General features: G+C 39.5%; 1 protein-coding gene across 3 annotated transcripts in view; it reads left to right on the top strand.

Annotated features, from left to right (window-relative positions):
- The first annotated feature begins 367 nt into the window (after nt 1–367).
- The window catches only part of ark2ca (arkadia (RNF111) C-terminal like ring finger ubiquitin ligase 2Ca), a 45,944-nt gene continuing 20,890 nt past the window's right edge, over nt 368–25,421 (top strand). For 2 of the 3 annotated variants that reach the window (XM_060935670.1, XM_060935669.1), the window contains exon 1: nt 368–497. In XM_060935670.1, coding sequence (XP_060791653.1) covers nt 386–497 — 112 coding nt within the window. In that variant the 5' untranslated portion in view covers nt 368–385. Of the gene's footprint in view, nt 498–1,351; nt 1,552–6,984; nt 7,276–25,421 lie in introns of those variants that run through there. The other variant, XR_009655716.1, reaches the window with a different exon arrangement.

Genomic DNA, 25,421 nt, shown 5'->3' with positions numbered 1-25,421 from the left:
CACTACTGGTCACTTTTGGACATTAAGCGCTGATTAGAAGACAGCAGGCTCTTCTGTGCTCTTTTAACTCGTACAAATCTGACGTCATTCACGCTAGCATGCCGTATTTTTGGCTCTGTGGCAATTTCAACACCACACTGCGCCGTTCGGCTGCGACGCGATTGGCTGAAACCGGAGCTGCCGGAAGTAAATCTCTGCTCTCTGATTGGCGGTGGCTGTCTTTGTGCGTTCAGCAGCTGCTTCCCTCGGCTGCAGTGTTTCGAATGGACTGCAGGGTTTTGATGACTCTGATTGGCTGAGGCTGGGGTTCCAGAAGACGAGTACGTGCTCGCTGATTGGCTGGTGCTTTCTTTGTGCGCGCGGCGTCTCGGCAGCTGCGTTTTGAATGGTCCTGCGTTTGAGAAGCCGAAGGCGTCCATGGGCAAAAGGAGTCAGGATGGTGTTAGTTCATGTCGGATATCTGGTTCTTCCCGTGTTTGGTTCAGTAAGAAGCAGAGGTATCGTTGTGTTTTGTTTTGGGGTTTTTTAATTATTTTTATTACTTACTAGCATTGTTACTAAAGAAGCGCCGAAACGAGCTCGCGAGAGCAGCCAAACCCCGAACGCCTTTCTTGTCCTTATAGCAGTGCACTACATAGGGTACGGCACAGCGGCATGTGTCCCCTACTTAGTGCACTAATCAGTCAGCCATTTGGAATTGAAACACTGCACTGACTCTGCTGCTCTGGCGAAAAGATGAGGCACGTCGGCTAACGTTAGCAGAGATTCATAGCCTCCAACCTTTTTGTTTTTGTTTGTTTGTTTGTTTGTTGTAGCGTTTTCTAACCAGCAGTAGGAATGTCTGTCTGCTCTAAACATGCAGCGTTATTGTGGGTTTAAGCTGTCGACGTGAAAAAGCACTCCAAATCAGGAGAAATGATCTGATACCGTGATTTAATTTTGATCTCTGAGGTGATAAATAACACCGCAGTCCGCATCTTTTGTCTCCAAGCCGCAGTCTTGCAAATTATTTTGAGAGCAAATGAGTGGGTTTTCTGGTGATAATGCATTATTAAACACCGCAATGAAGGCTGCCATTAAAAATCCACCATCAGAATGAAATGAATCCGCAAAACCACACACACGAGTCAGAAATAAAGGAATATAAATTAATTATTACAGTCATATCGTGGCAGGAAATGTGAAACGAGCCAATAAAAAGTGTTAGCAAATAATAATCCACGTGCAGGATCTGTGCTGTTTATGTAATAATAATAATAATATGTACATGCTGTACAGGTCATGCAGTAGCATTTCATTGTGCTTGTGTTTTTCTGTTTTCTTGTTTTTTTGACCCTTTCTTGTTCCATAGTCCGGAGGCCGCCTCTACATGCCGCATCACTCCAGTTCCTCCCTCTCTCTCTCTCTCTCTGTCTTCCTCTCTCCCCTCTTCCATTGTGTAGCTATAGCGATCGCCTCTCTGCCTGTGTTCTGCCTCCATCCCCTCTTTCCATCCGAAGACGACATTGGCATTTAAAAAAACCAAAAACCAACCTTCTTCCCACTCATCCAGTATCCTTCTGTGTGCGACTGCAGAATAACACACTCCTTTTTCTTCTTTTTTGAGAAGACGCCGCTGTCTTGGTTTCAAAACTGTCATTGTTAATGATAACCCATTGTAGCAGTCTACAATTATCATTGTGATTGTCCCATATTTTTTATTTTTATTTTTAAAAATCCCTCAGCAATGGCGTAAAGACTTGCATTTTTTTTTTCAGCCTGTAAATTTCTGTGAAGTGGATGCGTTCGCTTCTTGTCCTGAGTAAATTGGTGTTGAAAATATCTCATGAGCCAAAGACACACACACACGAGCTGATCAGAATTCCTAAGCGGTGTCATCCAAGCTTTCAGGCACTTGTATAAAGCCAAAGATCAGTCATCTTAGCCTTGTGATTCCAGTGACTCTAACCTTCCTGTCAAAAGCACTGAATGGGAGCCACCGAGCTACAGCTGTTCACATTATAAAGCACTACAGGGTGTTCCAGAAGTCTCCATACATAGGGGAAAGATTAACACTTTTTTTTAACAAATCGTATTCCAAAAAATGTTCATACTTGGTAATATATATATATATATATAGAGAGAGAGAGAGCAATTATCGACACTTTCAGATTTATCAATCAAAAACAATTTTACAAAGGTGAGTTTCAGTTACAACAGTTATTGGTTAATCAATCAACCGGAAGACCCGCCTCGCCCTTTGATCTTGTCGTCTGATAACACGGCTCGTTACCTGAGATGGATTTTTTTTTTTCAGCACGATCAACAATTTCAGGAAAACTCGGCCGTCGTCATCGCAGGTAAGCATGGTGGAAAGATCATGGCCATGTTTTTACTGATCGAGTTCATCGATATTTCATGATTTTGTCGAAACCTACTTTGTTTCTTACTCTTTCATTTGACAGTCATTTTGTATCTACTTATGAACGCGCGTTTGAGAAGTCACATGAGGTGTCGATAATAGCGATCACTTTCACCGGTGTCCACCATTATCGACACCCTGTGGAATTACATGACATTTACAACTGTTACAGATCGATCTTTGTGTAACGTTGAAGTAGATGAAGTACTAAGAAAAAAAAAAGAGTGCTGTGATTTTTTTTCCCTGATTCATAACAGAATGGAACGCGTATAGAGTATTTCTGTTGCAATAAATAGAATTAGAGCAGAATTAAATTCCTCACATATAATTGCTTGAAATATTCAGATTTTTCTATTCCGTTCAGATTTTTTTTTTGCAGTTTATTGTAAATATCTACCACATATTACAATATTAGTAGACATTTTATATTTTTAGATGTAAAAATATAAAGTTTTGGTTCGAGGAATGACATGCGACCTTTGACCTGGATTTTCATGTCAATTGCCTGTTGATATTTATTGGTGAACTACAAAACTAGAAATTAATACAAACAACAATGAATGATTAACAAAATGTGATCTACAAAAATACTTACAAAGTGGAGCAAAAATATTTTCTGACCGGTTAAACATGATCAGTTCATTTGTTTACAAACATTAGAATGACTTCCTCATTTACGTAAACACCGACATTTGATATATTTATATAAAAGATATTTTGTACTAAATAAGTCTATGTAAAACAAATTTTTAATAAATTTTTTTAAACTTAATACCACATACCGTTTTGTTGTTTTTTGATAAATAATCATTTGGATGTCGATAACTGGACAAAGGTGTCGATAATTGTGGAACGGTGTCACGTGATCTGATATGCTAAGTAATCGGGAATCAACTCCTTTTTTTCCAGTGGAAGTTTGAGTAATTATTCATGCACAATTTACGTACTAAAAGTCTTCTCTACTTTTGCAATGGCAAAAAGATCATTAAGGTGTTGATAATTGTAGCCGTCACTCGCTTGTGTGTGTGTGTGAGAGATAGTATGCAAAAGTCTTAGGCACCCTATTTTTTTTTTCCATACAAACTTTGTTCTAGATTTCTATTTTATGATTTCTACATTATCGACTCAGTACAAAAACATTTTAGAGTCCAAGCATTAGTTTTCCAGCACAAAATTAAATGTTACAGAAAAAAAAAAGTTTGTATCTCAGCAGCATATTACATAAGGGAGCACTTTTCAGATTAAAAAAGAAAACATAATGAATGCGACTGGGTTTTGGTGCAAAATTAGGAAGTGAGTGTGACGAAGTGTCCAGAAGAACTGTGGCTGGTTCTGTAAGATGCTCAGTAAAACCTACAGCTCATTGCCTTATAAAATTGCACTCATTGGACCTGAGACTACTATTTTTTTTGTTGTTGTTTTTTTTAAAGCAAAGGGTTGTCTCACACCAAATATTGACTTTGTTTTATTTTATAGTTTTTTTTTTTAATGTTGAAACATTTCATTATTTTTAAGCCATTTTTGGTTGACAGCATTTCTTTACATGTGTCTAATACTTATGCAGTACAGATGTGTGTGTGTGTGTGTGTGTGTAGTACAAAGAAAGTATTCAAAGTGCGATTACATGCATAACACCAGATATGTTAACCCAAGTTCATTGTGAGTGGGAGAGATAATGCTGTGTGTGTTTACAATGAAATGGCCATCATGTAATTCTGTAAATAGTTACATTTTGCCAAAAAACTAAAGTATTAATTTCCCCTATGCATGGAGACTTTTTGAACATCCTGTACGTTGACATATTTATAAGCATAGCGCAAGACTTTGGCAGATTGTTCCACATCAATTAAAGCATTGAGTGGATCCATTTGATCCGAAAATGTTACAGATGTGTTATTAATGACTTGATCTGATGGGACAACAGTCTTTGGCTACGTTTACATTACGTCGAATCAGCGGATCATCAGATTAACGTTCTTAAAACGATTCGCGTTTACATAAAACCGTTAGCCGTGCACACAGCAACACCAATACGCGGATACGCTCGGCTCCGCAGGCATCCTGCGCTCCAAATCACTCCGCCCTGAACAGCGAGTGCCCTCTGGAGGGTGCGCACTCCGGCCCTGCGCAGCTCACAGAGCGCGCGAGTGAAGTGAACAAGCCACGATTCGGGACTGAGCCGCTGTGTGAGAGATCCCAGCGCAGATCACTTATTACTTGCAAGTGGAAGGATGGCAAGCCTAAAGACAATCATAACTACACAATGGGCAGTATTTGCATCAGTATTTGCAGTATTTTCATACTTTTATACTCTTTAATGAAAGGTGATACAAGGCGGAAGTCTGCGCCGTTTTTCAGCAGTCGCGTCACATGACCAACGCCAGCGAATCAGGAAGGTGGATGTCACAGTGACGTTGTCCAATGAGACGCCAGCTAGAGCTCAGCACAGCGTATTCGCGTATTCTGAATGTTTACACAGCACCGGAGCTGATACGATCTAGATTGAATACGTGGACGCTGGCGGATTCCCGTTTCCCCGCTTTTTCAGGGGGGTTAATGTAAACGGACAGTGCATCCGCGAAGAAAACGAGACAGATACGGTCTAGTGTAAACGTAGCCTTTGTAGTGTGGGCTTTTCACAGCTTGGTTGCAAAGCATGAGTGATTTAAAAGTATTAAAAGATCACCATGTCCTTTTATAAAAAGGCAAAGCTCAACTGAGTAGTCAGTCGTTATGCTTCGTTGATGGAGCAAGAGCATGAGGTGAACGTGGTAGATATATAATCCTCTGTCCTGAAGTGTTTCCCATAGCAGAAATCGTACTGACCATTACAAAGTGCCGACACTGAACACTCCTTCCAGAACACTTCAACATGTATGTGAATAGTTATACGTGTTTTTTTTTCTTTCTTTCTTTTTTGAAATCTAAATTAGGCTTGTAATGATTCACCTGATTCATGATCTTGGGTTCACAATACGATTTTCCCATGATAGAAAAAAAAAAATTTTATTACCAAAAAAGCAACATTTCCTATTCAAAAAATTAGATATTACTTTTGTTCAATAAAAAAAACCTTTAATTTTTTTTAATAACCAACAATTATTATTTACCCACATTTGTCAAGGTTGGAGTAAAATATAACAGCCTATTAAGTAAAACGTTCCTTTTTATTAAAAATGCAAAAGTTAAAAACAAATAGGACTTAACAAACTTTTTTATTAACATTTCCCTCCATTTTTCTCCTTTTCTTTAGCTTTCGGCAGCCTGTAAAATGATGGCTTTGATTTCTTGTTAAATCTGTTTGCACAGTCAATTGCACAACAGCTCTTTCCTATTTTAGATCTTTTTTTTTTTTTAATGCGTTCGTGCTGTGTTACTTCTGCCGAGGGTGAAGTCACGTGTATTCACGCTATTGTGATAATACGCATAAGTTAACAACACAGTTACAGCTCTGAAAAACTAAGATTACGCAGCCTGCTAACAATCGCAATTCATCTTTTATTTCATCAATTTGAGAAATCGATCCGAAGAATGAATTTGTATCGTGATTTCTCGTTGCACGATATCATTACATGCCTAATTAAAATACAACACACAGTTGTGGGGGAGGGAAATGTTTGCTTTTTTTATACGCTCATTGTTACACTTTATGTGTAGCATCTGCCATGTGAATTTCCCTGGGAATGAGTTGTTATAAACAAATATTAGAAAGAATTCAGCAACATTTGGGCGTTAAAAAGATATAAAACCTCAGTACAGCTGTATTCCACTTAGGACGAATCTTCTTAGGTAGTGGTGAGCAGTGTTTGACCTTGTCCTAGTCCAAAGCGCAGCAAGTCTTTGCTATGTTTTTGTTTTTAAAGGCAACATCACGTGTATCGTTTTCAGGCCAAGCGCCACTTTTATTATAGTCAAAATGCTGCACTGTGAGAAAAGGTGCGGGTAAATGTATTAATTTATTCTGCAGTATTGTGACATTCAGAAAAGATGAAAATGAAAACCAAACAGGAAGCTTTCACACTAATGATCTTGGCGACAGATTCTCTGAATTCCTTTACGTTTTCTGTTTACCTGAACTAAGTACAGAAAACGTCACCCCATTCTTCTTTCTGCTAACCAATCCTCATACGATTAGCTTAGCACTAGTATTCCTAGTGCCTCAAGCTCGGCCACAGCGAACGCCATCCACGTCACAGGAATACCTAGAAGTGCACTGCTGTAGAAATCTTTCTAGTTTTGAAATGTCTTTATTTCTTTGGTTGTGGTTCTTGGCTTTCTGTTTGTGTGTTAGGCTCTTCAGTGCATGATCATGTTTATTTTTCATTACTTAAAATTTCTTTCTTTTGACATTTGAACAGCAAACTCCAATGTATCTTTGTGTAGAGATGTCCTGCTGTACTGATATGTGCTGTAGCATACACATCTACCCATTGGATGCTGCTTCTGTTGTTTTAACCTTACGGAGCATGGTTCTGAAGCTCTTCTTTTTATTTGCATGGAAATATTCTTATTATTCGTATCACATGTTCCACTCATACTAATATTTTCCAATAAAGACTGTAGTTTTTTTCCTTAACCTTCAGTGTGTTCTCTGCTGATTTCCATGTGACCTCCCTTCAAACCCCACCCCCTTTCCAGTTATCTGGCCTTTTTGGCCCCTCCCCCAAGATTCATTTCTCAGCTCCTGTCACTTGCCAAGCTGACTCATGGGAAACCTACTGTCACAAAAGTATCGGCGATCCGTTCACATCCACTTAGTCCACAAACATCTCCATTTGCATCTGTCTCTTTTATTTCCTTAATTTATCTCCCTATTTCTCTCCTCTGCAAGCACATGATCCTTTTGTGTTACAAACATGGCTAAAAGTTTTGGATGCAGCAGTAGTGTTCAATAATAGACAATGAACTATTCCACATTTTTATAGTGTGACAACCTGGAACTGAAATGAACCTGATTGGGATTATATAGTATATTGGCAAAAGTTTGTGGACACCTATATCAATATAGTTGGCAAAATTATTTAAAAATAAAAAATGTTGTCCTTTGAAACACCCTAAATTAGTTCTAGTGCATCCATCAGGTCACTGAATGGAGTCTACCTGTGTGCAATTAAAGTGACTCATGATCTCAATATGAATACACCTGTTTTTGGAAGGCCACAGTATCCGTTAGGGAATGTATCTTAAGCCCGGCGCACACGGGCGATTTTCCGTTGCTTGGTCGTGCGACTTTTTGATGCAAGCAAAAAATTGCTTCATGTGTGGATATTTGCGATGGCTATTTTTTTTTTCTTGTTGCTTTCGACAGATTGCAGGAATCAAACATGCTTGATGTTCTGTGACAAAAAATCACCAGTTGCTGACTTGTTGCAGAGATATTGCCTCGTGTGCGTGTCTTTGCGATAACGAAGCAATCACCTCCAAAGGCTAAGCCAATCCCTGCCTGCGGAGTAGTCACGTGACTTTTATCCCCCTCCCCAAATTGCCCACTGGTCGCAGATAATGTGCACACGCAGCTACCCGAGAGGGGAAATTTGCATCTAAAAATCGCAATACGCTTGTGATGAGAAGTTGCCCATGTGCGCTAGACTTTAACGAACAACAACATGAGCACCACTGTGTTGGCAAAAGAATTGCAGGACAAAGTTTTGGAAAAGTATCAATTACAGTTTATCAATTTAATACCCAAAATATCCATTGTGTAAAAATGGGAAGATTGTGGCACAACTTCAACTCTGCCTAGAGAGGCTGTCCACCGAAAACAGGGTATGGAGGGCATTAGACAGAAAAGCAAGCAAGAAACCAAGAGTAATTCTAAATATGATACTACCAACACCATGTCTGTGAAGGTTCTCAGTCATCCAGGCCATCACAAACCGTAGGTGTGAAAGAAGGCAACTAGACTTGCTTGAAATTCTTGAAAATGTTTCGCCTGTCATCCGAAAGGCTTCTTCAGTTCTATCTGACTAAACTGTCTGACCACTCTGAGGCAGAAATTGGTCCACCCGAAGGACAGAATACCCAGACACAAACAGATCAATGTAGTGTACGCAATTCAATGCAGTGAGGAATGCACAGACCTGTACGTTGGGGAAATGAAACAACCACTTCACAAGCGCATGGCTCAACACAGGTGAGCCAGTTCCTCAGGCCAGGACTCTGCAGTCTGTCTTCATCTCAATAACAAAGGACACTCGTTTCAGGACTGCAATGACACATTCTAGCCAGAGAAGACCGGTGGTTTGAAAGGGGAATAAAAGAAGCCATCTTCGTCAACCAGGAATGATTATCAGTGAACAGAGGAGGTGGTCTGAGACACCACTTATCAGCCACCTACAATGCAGTCCTTGGTGCACTTCCCAGAAAACTGAATACACATCCACACCAAGACTCGGTTCACTTCAATAACTCGCATGATGGTAGAGAGAGTCAGCGACCCTCTAGGCTGCTAACACCGTTCACACCTGATCTCCAGTGACCCTGACACCTATAGGATGACTGAGAGGGTCAATGACCCATGTGACCTCAACCAGAGCTACTCTCATATTAGGTTTGCTTTTGTTCCACTAGAGGATAAATACCTGAAACTCCCCACTAGTCAGAACTGAAGAAGGCTTTTGGATGAGAGGTGAAACATCTTCAAGACTTTCAAGTAAGTCCAGTTGCCTTCTTTAGCACCTACGGTTTACCAACACCATGCTTCTCTGTGAAGATGGAGTTCTTAGAACAATTAACAGTACTGGTACCAAGGTCAAAAAATTCAGTTTTGGTAGAGAGAAAAATCTGTCTACATGTTGGCTGAGTGTCCAATATACCTTTTGCTAAACCCTAATAAGGATTTGATCTGACTTGCTATTCTTCCATAAAGCCCAGCTTTGTGGTGTCCAGGCTATGGTTGTCCAGTGAACACCACTTTCCATCTGAGCTGTGATTCGCTCTAGTTCCCTCAGTGTTACCCTTGGCTTCTTGTTGCTTCTCTTACTAATTCCCTCCTTACCTGTCTCAATTCATGAACCATGTCCTCAAGGTATTTTCTTTTCCATTTTTAAAAAATAGTGGGTTTCATGGTGTTCTGCAAGATGTTTAGGATCTTTTTAATAACCAAACCCTGACTGAGACTTTTCCAGACCATTTCATGGACTAGTGTTAATAGCTCCATGGGCTTTATGATGCTGTTTGTTTGGTGAATATGCTAGGCACTGTAGTATTTAGGTGCTTTCAGACCAAACAGTTCTAGGAACTTATTGTGAGGAATTATTCACTGGGGAACGCCTTCGAGAACTACAAGTGCATCTCAAAAAATTAGAGTATCGTGAAAGTTTTTTTTTCCCCCCAGTAATTTAATTCAAAAAGGTAAACTTTCGTATATTCTGTATTCATTACACGTAAAGTGAAATATTTCTAGTTTTTTTTTTTTTAATTTTGATGGGTATGGCTTATAGCTTATGAAAATCAGAAATCCAGTATCTCAAATTATTAGAATATTTCCTAAGATCAATCAAAGAAAGGATTTACAATATAGAAATGTTCAACTTCTAAAAAGTATGTTCATTTATACACTCAATACTTGGTTGGGGCTTCTTTACCACGAATTACTGCATCAGTGCGGCGTGGCATGGAGGCGATCAGCCTGTGGCACTGCTGAGGTGTTATTGAAGCCCAGGTTGCTTTGATAGCAGCCCTCCGCTAAATCTGTATTTTTGGGTCTGGTCTTTCTCATCTTCCTCTTGACAATAAACCATGGGGCTTCAGGTCAGGCAAGTTGGCTGGCCAATCAAGCTGGCCAATCAACCACAGTAATATCATGGTCAGCAAACTATTTGGTAGTAGTTTTGGCACTGTGGCCAGGTGCTAAGTCCTGCTGGAAAAGGAATTAATCATCTCCATAAAGCTGGTCAGCAGACAGAAGCATGAAGTGCTCTAAAATCTCCTGCTAGATGCTGTGTTGAGTTTGGACTTGATAAAACCCAGTGGACCGACACCAGCAGATATCATGGCACCCCCAATCATCACAGACTGTGGAAACTTCACACTGGATTTCAAACAATTTGGATTCTGTGCCTCTCCACTCTTCCTCCAGACTTGAGGACCTTGATTTCCAAATGAAATGCAAAATTTACTTTCATCTGAAAAGAGGACCTTGGACCACTGAGCAACAGTCCTGTTCTTTCTCTCCTTAGCCCAGGTAAGACGCTTCTGACGTTGTCTCTGGTTCAGGAGTGGCTTGATATTAAGAATGCAACAGTTGTAGCCCCTTTCCTGAAGACGTCCGTGTGTGGTAGTTCTTGATGCACAGACACCAGACTTGGCCCAGTCCTTGTGAAACTCTACCAAATTCTTGAATTGACTTTTCTTGACAGTCTTCTCAAGGCTGCAGTCATCCCTGTTGCTTGTGCACCTTTTCCAGCCAGCCTTTTCAGGAATGACCTTCTGTGGCTTACCCTCCTTGTGGAGGGTGTCAATGATTATCTTCAGGACAACTGTCAAGTCAGCAGTCTTCTCCATGATTGTGGTCGTGTGTACTGAACTAGACTAAGAGAGACACTGTATTTATACCGTTGAATAGTAATTTACTCAAAATGAAATTTTCAAATATTTTGATTTTTTTTTTTTGCACTGTAGGCCATAATTATCAAAATTAAAGGCCTAGAGAAATGTACCCCCTTCCTCCTTGGATAATAACAGTACAAGTCCCGAAAATGAATACTTGTAATTGAAACCCACGTCGTAAATGTTGGAAACATTCAGAATTTGTCAAGTTGAAATTTCCCGCCAAGGGAATCCTGGTACCAACGTCGCCATTATTAGCTGGCTTTCGCATGACATCAGGAGTGTGGGTAGTTTTACTGGCGGTTTTTCCACTTGCGTCCACGCAGTGTAGCTTTTGTCCAACTCTCTGCTGGATTACTTTCATTTTGACGGAAATTTGCGACAGAACATGACAAAGTCAAAGTCAATTTTATTGCATCCATATCAATGGAAATTACATTGCATACGCCCACCGTCATGCCCACATAATATAAAATAAAACTAGCCTCTGTTGAGGGTATACACATGCATCTGCGCCTATAGTTACAGGCACTGAGATAATACAAATAACATTAAATTATATCAGTGCCTGTAACTATAGGCGCAGATGCATGTGAATACCCTCAACAAATCGTTAAACTACAATCTACGACTGTTATGGAGAAGAAGGGGGGGGAGAGAAAAAGGGAAAGAGCCCGGAAAGCGATGTATCGCTGCCGGGTGCAGCAACACAAATGCCATGGAGAGAGTGGCCCTGTTCCTTTTGCCGAAAGATAAAGGTAATCACTAATTAGTCAAGACTTTGCTACAATGAACTGCAAAGCATTTTGTTTCCAACATATGGTAATACTACTAACTTGAGGAATGCATCTTCAACTTCCAGTCATACACACACACACCCCCCGCACGCATTTCCTGGGCGGTCTATTGCCGGCGATTAAACTATGCACAACCATGGAAAAATTGAACTGAAGACTGTCAGCTGTAGCTGTACTAGGCTAGCATATCATCTTGGTCTTTTTTTTTTTTTTTTTTTTTTTTTTTTTTAAGTCTGTTCTAATTCTGAGAACGTTTTGAAAAGCTTACCATTCCATATTTGCAAGTCGGTCTTCATGATCGTCCTTGGGATCATCATTGTCACTGTCCCCGCTGTCCTCGGACAATTCTGGCTCGAATCGGTACGGTTCGATACGTCTCTCTTCTTCCCTATCGCCGGCCACTCTGTCAGTACATCGTCATCAACTTGAACTGACGAAGAACTACTAAAACTTGAAGTTTCTCCCTCACTAAATTCCTGCTTGCTTTGCTCGCTCATATTGTTGTTTGTGGCCGACACACACCAGTGACATCTCCCGTGTGCTACTTCCGGGCGGTTCTGAAAGGGCTAAATTTACTCGGCTTTTATCTGTAAATATATCTGCTACTGTGCGGTTTAGAGAATAGTTGCCATTGTCCAGGGACTCAATAAACCTCACCGAATTTAACTGCTATTCTGTTTTAGTGCAAAAACTGCATTTCTCTAGGTCTTTAAAATAGAAAAATACTTTACCATTTTAGTTTGCGTGTAATGAGTCTCCAGAATATATTACATTTTCACTTTCTTAAAAACTGATGGAAAATATTGAACTTTTTCACGATATTCTAATTCTTTGAGATGCACCTGTACATACCTTCAGGAGCTTTTTTTTCTGTTTGCACTTACACTGCCTGTAGGAATACTGAAGTGACTTAAGTTGGCTTAATGTGATGTTAGCAGGAAATGCTCACAATGATTTTTATATTTCACTTAGATGCATCAAAATTGCACTGTATTTCCTTAGTCGCATATAGGCTCAATAAAGGCTGGGCTTCTCTGTTGGTCCATTTGTCCATGTTCTTTTCCATCTTTTAATGCTACTGATGAGAGCGCCTGTTTACCTGGCTAACGTTTGACACAAATTTTTAAAAATGGCAGTTTCCAGTGTTTCCTCGTGTTCGACCAATTGATATACACTTATGTCTGGACTAATGGTATTTTAACAAATATCCAGAACTTTAATCAGGGAAGCAACCAAGAGGCCAAAGTTAACTTCTTATTATGCTACCACCATCTTGCTTCACTGTGGGGATGGTGTTCTCGGGCTGATGAGCAGTGTTGGCTTTCTGCCAAAAATGGGGCTTTGTGCCAAGGCCAAAGAGTTCAGTTTTAGTTTCATCAGACCAGAGAACCCTTTGCCACATGTATGCTGAGTCTCGAACACATCTGTTGGCAAACTTGAACCATGATTTCATATGACTCACCACGCTTCCATAAAGCCCAGCTTTGTGGAGCGTTCATGCTATAGCTGACCACTGAACAGTTTTCCCCATCTGACCTGTTGATCTCTCCTGCTTATTCAGTGTTGTTATTGGTGTCCTGTTGCTTCTCGAAGTAAACCTCAATATTATGGGCTATTTTTTTAATATTCATGACCATAATTCCAATTAAGTCCATTTCAGTTCCAGATTGTAGTTAAATATGGAAAAGTTCAAGGGGAGTAAATGCTTATGCAAGGCGCTGTACACAGTCCTGCTGTCACGGACACTTCTTTATACCATTACAATCAGTGATTCTACACTCCTGAGAGTACAACCTGATTTAGAAAGCAACAAAAGACACCTAGATAAAGTAATCTAACCTGACATTTGAAGACCGTTGCCAAATTTAAAGGTAGTACTTGATGCAAGTTTAGTGCCTGTCTATAACAACATTTTCTGGTTTGTAGATTTCAAGTCAGGTAGAACTGTACTGACATTTCAGCCATATACTGTATATGATGCGTGTGTGTGTATAAAAAAAAAAAAATCTTATATAAAAATCTGTTATTCCATGAAATCGACTCGTACATGAGCTGATAGCCGGCGATGCACATAGCACCGAGTTGGCGATCAGCCATGTATGACGAGATTGAGTGGAATAACTGTTTTATTAAATCCACATTCACTGGATTTTGAGAAACAACAGATTTTTTTTTATTTTTTGCAAATTCGATCAGTAAAAACTTTATACAAAACATCTGAAAATCATTTCTGCTTGGATGTAAATAAACCGGCAAAATGACAGCATGCTTTACAAATTACTACTATAATAATAATTCTTGAACAATAAAAAAGATACTTTCTTACGATGAAATACTATAATTCCATATTTTCTTGCTTTTTTGGGGGGGGTGTTTTCGAGTAGAGTTTTTATTTCATTCTCGGTTGGTTCAGCAACATGCTTTGCCATTTTGTTGTTTTGGTGGTTGGCAAACCAACTTAAAGGTGCGTTACCACTACCAACTGGGCTGGAGTGTGGAACAGGAGATATTTAGGGGAACAAAAAAACCCAAACAAACCTACATTCTTTTAGCTATTTCTGTTTCTTTTAAATACCTGATACCCAAGCCGCCATTTTGTTTTTCTCTACTCGTGGTATATGAGCCGATATCCTAGTGGTAGTCAATCAGAGCGCGCGATTGCTCATATCCAGTGAATGTGGATAGAATAAATATATATGTTACATGGTAGCATGAAGATATGCAGTTCATCTTCGAATGATGAATGTATATTTCACAAGAACTTCATATCTTCGTGCCACCATGTCATATTCTTTTTATTATATAGACCCATCCACAAAAAACTACACAAGTTAAACAAAAGAATTTTAATTTTTAACCAGTTCTCCATTTTGACAATGCGCGCCAAGTCAGTGGGAAAACACTGGGAGTGACGTCATCGGAGTGAAGATATTGGGAAATGCGTCTCTCAGATCCGTGATGTATTTTGGATGAAATATACAAGTTTTTCAACACGAGAAGATAAACTTCATATCTTCAAGCCAATGTGTAATTTTCTTTTTATTATATAGACATGTTCACAAACAAAAAGTACCCAAATTAATCAAAACAATTCATCGATAGCCTCACAAGTAAGGATACTGAAAAATGTTAGTCAATGTCCTGGATGTAGTTCATATGAAAAATACAAGTGGCGTATTTCCCAGTAAAATACTAACGTCTGAATAAATTTATATATAGTTGACTAGTGGAACTAACTGGTCTTAAACAAGATTTCTGGAAGTGGTGCTCATAAATATTACTAGCTAATGTAATGTGGCCAAACACACATGCTACAGTGGTGCTTGAAAGTTTGTGAACCCTTTAGAATTTTCCATATTTCTGCATAAATATGACTTAAAACATCAGATTTTCACACAAGTCCTAAAAGTAGATAAAGAGAACTCAGTTATTAACAAATGAGACAAAAATATTATACTTGGTCACTTATTTAGTGAGGAAAATGATCCAATATTACATATCTGTGAGTGGCAAAAGTATGTGAACCTCTAGGATTAGCAGTTCATTTGAAGGTGAAATTAGTCAGGTGTTTTCAATCAATGGGGTGACCATCAGGTGTGAGTGGGCACCCTGTTTTATTTAAAGAACAGGGATCTATCAAAGTCTGATCTTCACAACACGTTTGTGGAAGTGTATCATGGCATGAACAAAGGAGATTTCTGAGGACCTGATAAAAAGTGTTGTTGATGCTCATCAGGCTGAAAAAGTTACAAAACCATGTCTAAAGAGTTTGGACTCCACCAATCCACAGACAGACAGATTGTGTACAAATGGAGGAAATTCAAGACCATTGTTACCCTCCCCAGGAGTGGTCGGCCAACAAAGATCACTCCAAGAGCAAGGCGTGTAGTAGTCGGCAAGGTCACAAAGGACCCCAGGGTAACTTTTAAGCAACTGAAGGCCTCTCTCACATTGGCTAATGTTCATGAGTCCACCATCAGGAGAACACTAAACAACAATAGTGTGCATGGCAGGGTTGCAAGGAGAAAGCCACTGCTCTCCAAAAAGAACATTGCTGCTCATCTGCAGTTTGCTAAAGATCATGTGGACAAGCCAGAAGGCTATTGAAAAAATGTTTTGTGGACGGATGAGACCAAAATAGAACTTTTTGGTTTAAATGAGAAGAATTATGTTTGGAGAAAGGAAAACACTGCATTCCAGCATAAGAATCTGATCCCATCTGTGAAACCTGATGGTGGTAGTATCATGGTTTGGGCCTGTTTTGCTGCATCTGGGCCAGGACGGCTTGCCATCATTGATGGAACAATGAATTCTGAATTATACCAGCGAATTCTAAAGGTAAATGTCAGGACATCTGTCCATCAACTGAATCTCAAGAGAAAGTGGGTCACGCAGCAAGACAACGACCCGAAGCACACAAGTCGTTCTACCAAAGAATAGTTAAAGAAGAATAAAGTTAATGTTTTGGAATGGCCAAGTCAAAGTCCTGACCTTAATCCAAACGAAATGTTGCGGAAGGACCTGAAGCGAGCAGTTCATGTGAGGAAACCCACCAACTTCCCCAGAGTTGAAGCTGTTCTGTACGGAGGAATGGGCTAAAATTCCTCCAAGCCGGTGTGCAGGACTGATCAACAGTTACCGGAAACGTTTAGTTGCAGTTATTGCTGCACAAGGGGGTCACACCAGATACTGAAAGCAAAGGTTCACATACTTTTGCCACTCACAGATATGTAATATTGGATCATTTTCCTCAATAAATAAATGACCGAGTATAATATTTTTGTCTCGTGTTTAACCGGGTTCTCTTTATCTACTTTTAGGACTTGTGTGAAAATCTGATGATGTTTTAGGTCATATTTATGCAGAAATGTAGAAAATTCGAAAGGGTTCACAAACTTTCAAGCACCACTGTACTTTCTATTATCTCAAAGTAGCTAATAAGCTATAGCTAAGAAATATAACTGTTTGTTAATTACTATTAAGGTATTATTCCATTAATAAGGTGTCCAGGTATGTAACTTGCCACATGCTATCTGAACCATGTCATTTGGATGACTGTTGTTTGGATAGTTCAGGCTAATGATGGGTTAACAGTATTTTATCACTGGTGGTATGGAGGGGAAACAGGTTGCATTGCTGCCTCACAGCTCTGAGATCCCCAGTTCAATCTTACTTTACACCCAGCACTCTTGGGATAGGTTTCAGCTCCACCACAACCCTGACAAAGCCTTACAATGAATATACCAATTTCTGGAGTAAAGGCAATGACGATATTTATTACATCATCTTTGGACAGAACTGCATCAAGGGTGTGTAAGTGTATTAGTGTGATGCAAACATTTTGTGACTTAACCTTTAAATCTCATTGTAAAACAAAGATATGGTAATGAGAGACATTTGAGTCTATGAAGACTATTATGATAATACATTATGAATTCACTGAGTTTTGACATTCAGTTTTCCTGAATGCATTCTCTGAGATCTAAAATATAAATTCACTCCAAATCTGAATTGATTCCTAAATATCTTTTACGTTGAAGTTTTATTGTAAATTCTTTCACAAAATTAAAATGCATTAGCTCCAATGTGCCAGAACATTGTAAAGCCAGTGAGTGCAGTAGAGTAGTATTTACTGGTTTTGTACACTTGCTGTACTTTTTAATTACTCTTATGAAGCGGATGTACATCATCTACCCCCAAAATATTCTCCGTTAACTTGCCATAATGAGATTTGAAGGCTTTTTTTTTCTTTTCTGTCTGAGTGTAAACAGAAAGTGGATACTGATTGCCCAATCCTATGTTGCTTTCATCCTTTTGTTCATACTTGGCTGTCAGATAAAGCCTTATAAAACCAGGTTTGTGTGCGAGTCTGGAGAAAGAACTTGTTCAGGTTTTTTTTCAAAATTTATGTTAAAACAATGAAATAATAGCAAATAAAATAAATAAGGCAATGAATTTTCTGTAGTCTTCGACTCTGTAGTCAACTCAATTTTGACCAAAATGGAACCATTTAATACCGAGGTCAGGATTGTTTGTTTTTATATATATATATGATGCGTGAAGATGTCTTTACTCTTCATGATTCCCCAACCCAAGATGCTCTGTGGGGAGATATTGAACGACAATACTGTGAAACATCCAAAAATGCCTTTAATGAATGTTGAAATTCTATTTTAAGCAATACTTTTTTGTTATCACTTAGAACCCTAAATCAGAAAAGTTGGAAAGGTAAACTGAAATTAAGACTGAAGCCAGTGATTTTTAAATAACTTTGACTTGCACTCAGAACAGCACATTATTTGAGGTTTTATTTCAAAACAAAACACTTGCTTCCATTTTGATCCTTGCAACACATTTCAAAAAAGTTGGGACATTTAAAGGATTTACTACTTTATAATGTTGCCATTCCTTTTAAAGATACCAAGTGATGAAGTGTTTCGGGTGTTATTTTGTCTTATTCTTCGTGCAAACATGCCTTAAGGTGTGCAACAGTACGAGGTTGTCATTTTTTCATTTCAAAATTCACTACACATTCTCTATTGGGGACAGAGGGGACAGGCTCCCTCTTCTTCCACAGCCATGCCTTTGGATTGTGGGCAGAATGTGGTTTTGCAGTGTCTTGTTGAAATAGCCCTGGAAAAGATGTCGTCTCGAAGGCAGCATGTTGTCTCAAAATCTCAGTGTACTTTTTTCTACATTAATGCTACCATCACAGAAGTGTAAGTTACCTTTGCCAAGGGCACTGACACATCCCCATACTATGACAGACCCTGGCTTTTAGACTTGTTGCTGGTAACAGTCTGGATGGTCCTTTTTTTTTTTTTTGGTTTGGTCCAGAGCACATGGCGTCCATTTCTTACAAAATTAAAGACCTGGAATACTGATTCATCTGACCACAATACACATTTCCACTGTGTGAAGGTCCATCCCAGATGCCTCCAAGCCCAGAGAAGTTAACTGCACTTCTGGACACAATTAACATAAGGCTACCTTTTTGCACAGTAAAGCTTTAACTGGCATTTGTGGCTGTAACTCTGTATTGTAGTGCTTGAGAGAGGTTTGCCAAAGTAATCCCGAGCCCATGTGGTAATATCAGCTATAGACGAATGACTGTTCTTGATGCAGTGCTGTATGAGGGATCGGGTGATCAGCTTAGGTTTGTACCCTTTACACACTGAAATTCCTCCAGATTCCTTGAATAATTTAATAGTATTATGCACTGTAGAGGGTGTGAAATCCAAATCCCTTCCTATCTTTCTTTGAAGAACATTGTTTATTTTTTCATGAACTGACTGAAATTCATGAAAAATCTTTGCTCCTCAAAGACTAGGTCTTTCCTGAATACTGATTTTGTACCAAATCATGATCACTTGTTTGAAATCACATCATTATTTAATTGTTTTACCTCATTACTAGCCCTAAATTGCCCCATCCCAACTTTTTTGGAATGTGTTGCAGGCCTCAAACATAGGAATGGATGTATATTAACAAATGAAATGAAGTTGACCAGACAAAACATGAAATATCTTGGGTTCATACCAATGTTGTAGTCCAGTCTCGAGTCCCCAGTGTTCAAGTCCAAGTCATTAAAAAAATTTCGAGTCGAGTCCGAGAACAAGACTCCAACCGCACCATTTGACGGTGGCAGTTTCAGCGCCATTAACATTAGTTTATTCCTGAACATGACATACCGTATGAACAGGTGAATGTGCTTCTCTTTGTCAGGGAGTGTGAAGTGTTCGGTCAGAGATGGTTGGGAGACGGATGTAAGTGCAGATGATGTGTTTTATTAATACAAATGAAGACAGATAAACAATCCAGAACGGCAGGCAAAATCGGAACACAGTGAAACAGGCAATAGGTCGAGCGAGGCACAAACTTGGCAGAATCAAAGAGGAGAAACAGGAAATCAGGGATCAGGAACCCAAACAAGGAAATAAGGCTCGGTAATGTGGCAGCAACACAACTCGATGCTTTGCAAAGGAAGTATGTTTTCACAGTTTTTATAGAGGCGCACTGGTTGTGCCTTAATCTTGTGCAGGTGCGAGTCGTTTACGGCGCGCTGTCCGGAGTGCACCGGAAAGTGTATCTGATGCATGCGCCAAGGCACACAGGTGTGACACTCTTGCACAAAATTAGTACAAAAATTTAATGTAGATATCTTATGCCAAATTATTATGGCATGTTACAAAAAATAAAGAAAAAATCCAAGTCCTCGTCTCCAGTTTACGAGTCCGAATGCAGTTAATGCACGAGTCCAAGTCGAGTCACGAGTGCTTAAAATTAGGGCACAAGTCAGACCCAAGTCTGAATCCTGGACTCAAATACTACAAGCCTGGTTCATACTGTCTGCAATGAAATACAAGTCAAAGTAAATTTAGAAATGACTGCTTTATTTTTTTACTTGCATTTTCCATACTGTCCCTACTTTTTCAGATTTGGGGTAATACGATGATTTTGCTAAATTCCACTCATTGCCACTACTGCCATTTTCTGAAATTGGCCACTTTATTAAAAACATAAAAACAATCTTCTCAATTCAATGTATACCACATTTATAGATGATAAAAGTATGTGAGCAAATGATTGCATTTTGCCTTCTAAATATGCTAGTTCAAGCAGGTAAGTAAATTCTGATTTGTCCATTTCTGTCTATTAGCTACTGATCTCCATTAATTCTTTTTTTATTAATCCTAGCACACACACGTGAGTGCAAGGAATATACTGTATCTAGTTAAATGTAGTTACAATTAGCCTTAGAGTTTAATATATATATATAAATAACTCGGAAAATGCAGTGATTAGCACTGTCGCTTCACAGTAAGAAGGTTCTGGGTTCAAACCTTGCACCCAACTGGGGTCTTTCTGTGTAGAGTTTGCATGTTGTCCCCATGCCTGCGTGGACTTCCTCCAAGTGCTCCGGTTTCCTCCCCCGGTCCAAAGACATGCGGATTAGGTTGATTGGCTACTCTAAATTGCCCCTAGGTATGAATGAGTGTGTGAATGGCTGTTTGTCTGTGTTTGCCCTGCGACAGACTGGTGGCCTGTCCAGGGTATAGAGGATGTGCAGTCACGTGACCCGTCTGTGTTTACTCCACCATATTGGACGGCTTCAGGATTGTTTACCTTGCGAGAGCGTAATGGATCCAGGGAGTAATCCCAAAGAAAATTCAGAAAATACCCCAGCTACATCGCGCGATAACTTGTCTAAGTTTGTTCAGCATCTTGAAGGTGACGTGAGGCAGCGTTACGTGGAAAAGTGTTCCAGGTTGGGGATTGCAGATCCGTACAACTTGCCGCAATCCTTGTTCAGGGAAATTCGGAGCTGCGGTGCCGGCGATTTGCCCGATCTGGCCTACTACGACATTTACAATTTTCTTGTTAATCGTGAATGGTGTTACACTGGCAAAGCCCTCAAAGCTTACAAGAGCCTGGAAGCTTATAAATATTTTGTTGCGGGATGGGTATCCCAACTATACCTCTGGAAGGTTCCGAAGAAGAATGTCTACTTGATAACCTCACGGGTAAGTGCCATTAAGACGTTTATCATAAAGAGACTATGCAAGACGTTTTATCGTAAGAATGTTCGAAATCTAAACTCAGTTCCAGATAATGACAGGGTTGTAAATATGTATGTTTTTGTCTGGAAAAAAAATATCACAAATCACCGCTATCTTTATCTGTGCAGAATTATTATTCAATATCAGATATAAAATGTATAGGGGTCACAGATGTCCAGCTTCTATATTCAAAAAATTTAAAAAATATTTTCTTGCACCTCTATGTGCCTAAAATAACATACATATTCTTTTTCAGTACTTTACACAATCTGATAGGAAGAACTTTATAAACAAGTTATGCATTTGTATACATATTTTATTAAGAACATTAATATTACATGTCCATGTGAAAACCAGTTATATTTTTTTGATATAAGATGCTTCCTACAACCAAATGCTGAACAAGATATAACCATTCTCGAAAGATCTACTCCCACACACTTGATAATTAGAACGGGTTCGTCTAAGTTCTATGCGCGGCCATGCCGTCCAAGATGGCAGATAAACAAATATCACGTGGCATCGTGACGTCACGTGCACGCTCTCTATACCCTGCCTCTCTCCTGAAGTCAGCTGGGATTGGCTCTAACTTCACCTATGACCCTGACGGATAAGCGGTATAAACAATGAATGAATGACTGAAGTAAAAAACAGGGAAAAAAGCTATATTTTAAAAATTAAATTAATCATCCATATATATATATATATATATATATATATATATATATATCATCTCATCTCATTATCTCTAGCCGCTTTATCCTGTTCTACAGGGTCACAGGCAAGCTGGAGCCTATCCCAGCTGACTACGGGCGAAAGGCGGGGTACACCCTGGACAAGTCGCCAGGTCATCACAGGGCTGACACATAGACACACAACCATTCACACTCACATTCACACCTACGGTCAATTTAGAGTCACCAGTTAACCTAACCTGCATGTCTTTGGACTGTGGGGGAAACCGGAGCACCCGGAGGAAACCCACGCGGACACGGGGAGAACATGCAAACTCCACACAGAAAGGCCCTCGCCGGCCACGGGGCTCGAACCCAGGACCTTCTTGCTGTGAGGCGACAGCGCTAACCACTACACCACCGCGCCGCCATATATATATATATATATATATATATATATATATATATATATATAGTATTCTTAATGTGACATATTAATAGTCTTGTGTATATAAAACCCATGCATATTTAATGTAGTCTTAATTTATATGCTAATTGTAAAACTGACTCATTAAAGAGTTCAGTAGTGTACAGTTGACACTTGAGGTCAACTTAATACATTCACCTGTAGCATTTAAACTGAAAACCTGTTTAATAAATTAAAGCAACCACAATCCTGATTATGGTTTTTGGAAATTTGCTTTTCATGTGTTACCAACATTCACCAAATAAAAGTAATTAAGAATGTTAATGATGTACCCACATCATAATCCTGTACTGTGATACATACGAGGGTACTTCAAAAAGTTCTCATCCTCACCCAGAAACAAGGGACATAACTCCGATTTTGGGGCATAACTTTATACTACAAAGCCTTATACTAGTGCATCTCAAAAAATTAGAATACCATGAAAAAGTTCCTTTTTTTCATAATTTAATACAAAAAGGTAAACTTTCATATATTCTATATTCATTACATGTAAAGTGAAATATTTAAAGCCTTTTTTGTTTTAATTTTGATGATTATGGCTTATAGCTCATGAAAATCAGAAATCCAGTATCTCAAATTATTAGAATATTCCCTAAGATCAATCAAAAAAAGGATTTACAATACAGAAATGTCCAACTTCTGAAAAGTATATTCATTTATGCGCTCAATACTTGGTTGGGGCTCCTTTACCATGAATTACTGTATCAATGCGGTGTGGCATGGAGGTGATCAGTCTGTGGCACTGCTGAGGTGTTATTGAAGCCCAGGTTGCTTTGATAGTGGCCTTCAGCGTATCTGTATTTTTGGGTCTGGTGTTTCTCATCTTCCTCTTGACAATACCCCATAGATTCTCTATGGGGTTCAAGTCAGGCAAGTTGGCTGGCCAATCAAACACAGTAATATCATGGTCAGCAAACCATTTGGTAGTAGTTTTGGCACTGTGGGTAGGTGCTAAGTCCTGCTGGAAAAGGAAATCAGCATCTCCAAAACCTCGTCAGCAGACGGAAGCATGAAGTGCTCTAAAATCTCCTAGTAGATGGCTGTGTTGACTTTGGACTTGATAAAATACAGTGGACCAACAACAGCAGATGACATGGCACCCCAAATCATCACAGACTGTGGAAACTTCACACTGGGCTTCAAACACCTTGGATTCTGTGCCTCTCCACTCTTCCTCCAGACTCTAGAACCGTGATTTCCAAATTAAATGCAAAATGTACTTTCATCTGAAAAGAGGAATTTGGACCACTGAGCAACAGTCCATTTCTTTCTCTCCTTAGCCCAGATAAGACACTTCTGACATTGTCTCTGGCTCAAGAGTAGCTTGATATTAGGAATGCGAAAGTTATATCCCCTTTCTTGAAGATGTCTGTTTGTGATGGGTCTTGATACACTGACACCAGCCTCAGTCCACTCCTTGTGAAGCTCTCCCAAGTTCTTGAATCGACTTTTCTTGACAATCCTCTCAAGACTGTGGCCATCCCTGTTGCTTGTGCACCTTTTCCAGCCATCCTTTTCAGCAATGACCTTTTGTGGCTTAGCCTCCTTGTGGAGGGCATCAGTGATCATCTTCTGGACAACAGTCAAGTCAGCAGTCTTCCCCATGATTGTGGTTGTGTGTACTGAACTAGACCGAGAGATACACTGTGTTCATACTGTTTTCCTCAAACTCGAAATGAAATATTCTAATATTTTGAGATGGTTTTTTTTTTGTACTGTATGTCATACTGATTAAAATTAAAATAGAAAAATGCTTGAAACATTTTAGTTTATGTGTAATGAGTCTATAATATATAACATTTTCACTTTCTTAAATAACTGATGGAAAATATTGAACTTTTTCACAATGTTCTAATTTTTTGAGATGCACTAGTATGACTTGTCAACAAAAACTCAAATGAAAGAAGCAATCAAAGAAAAAAAAAAAGGAGAGGAACACTTTGAGCTGGCGTGCTGTTGCTCCAGGACAATTCGCTCGTCCACAAGACACAGGTGGCAGTGGCAGAAGCAATCAAATGTGGCTTTGAACTGTTGTCCCATGCATCTTACTCACCCGACCTGGCACCGTCTGACTTCTGTTTCCCAAACTAAAATCCCACCGCGTGGTCACCATTTTCAGAGTGATTATGAAGTCATCCATGCTGTTGAGAAGAATCTGGAGGCTCAAGATGTGGCTACCTTCCATGAAGGCATAGCGAACATCGGTGGACCAGGTGCATTCAAGTTAAAGGAGACTATGTTGGAAAATAATGCAAGAACAATCTTTCTCCTGTGGCGTTTTCCAGGTGAGGCCGAGGACTTTCTGAAGTACCCTTGTAAATGAAAATTAAGTTTTTGAGCAGATACTGAATTTGCATACTGTTCTACCCTTAATGCTGATATAGGCTAATGCTGAACATAAAACAAGACTTTGTCCCATGTAGTCAGTTTCTCACACACCAGTTAGCTGCCAGTGGCAAATTTCCATTTGAAATCCAGTATAGCTTAATATTTCATAAGCAAGTGTATGAGTCCTACCTAAACCTGACAGTAATTTTAAACAACAGTTGCAAAACCATAGCCTTTGTTGGCCCTGTTCCTCCTCCTCTCCTTTCTCTCTCACTGTCTGAGTATGTCGTGTTTTATCCAGTCTGTCAAAATCTCACGTTTTGAGCTACTGTTACTAACGCAGGTCATGTAGGCCAATTGGCCTGTCAGCTGCCAACCTCTTACGAGGCTGTCTGTGTCTATTTTGAGCACACTTCTATCCACTGCCGGCTTGCTAGGCCCGTCACATCTTCCCCAGACAAACAACCATTCACGTCTAATGGATAATTTAGAGTAGCCAGTCAACCTAACTGCATGTCTTTGGACTGTGGGGGAAACCAGAGCACCCAGAAGAAACTCCTACAGAAAACATGCAAACTCAGCCGTTGGGCTCAAACCCAGAACCTGCTTGCTGTGAGGCAG

This window comes from Neoarius graeffei, chromosome 12 (assembly GCF_027579695.1).
Source record: "Neoarius graeffei isolate fNeoGra1 chromosome 12, fNeoGra1.pri, whole genome shotgun sequence".
NCBI lineage: Eukaryota > Metazoa > Chordata > Actinopteri > Siluriformes > Ariidae > Neoarius > Neoarius graeffei.
The sequence above is the reverse complement of the archived record's forward strand: the minus strand, read 5'-3'. Positions and strand labels throughout refer to the sequence as shown.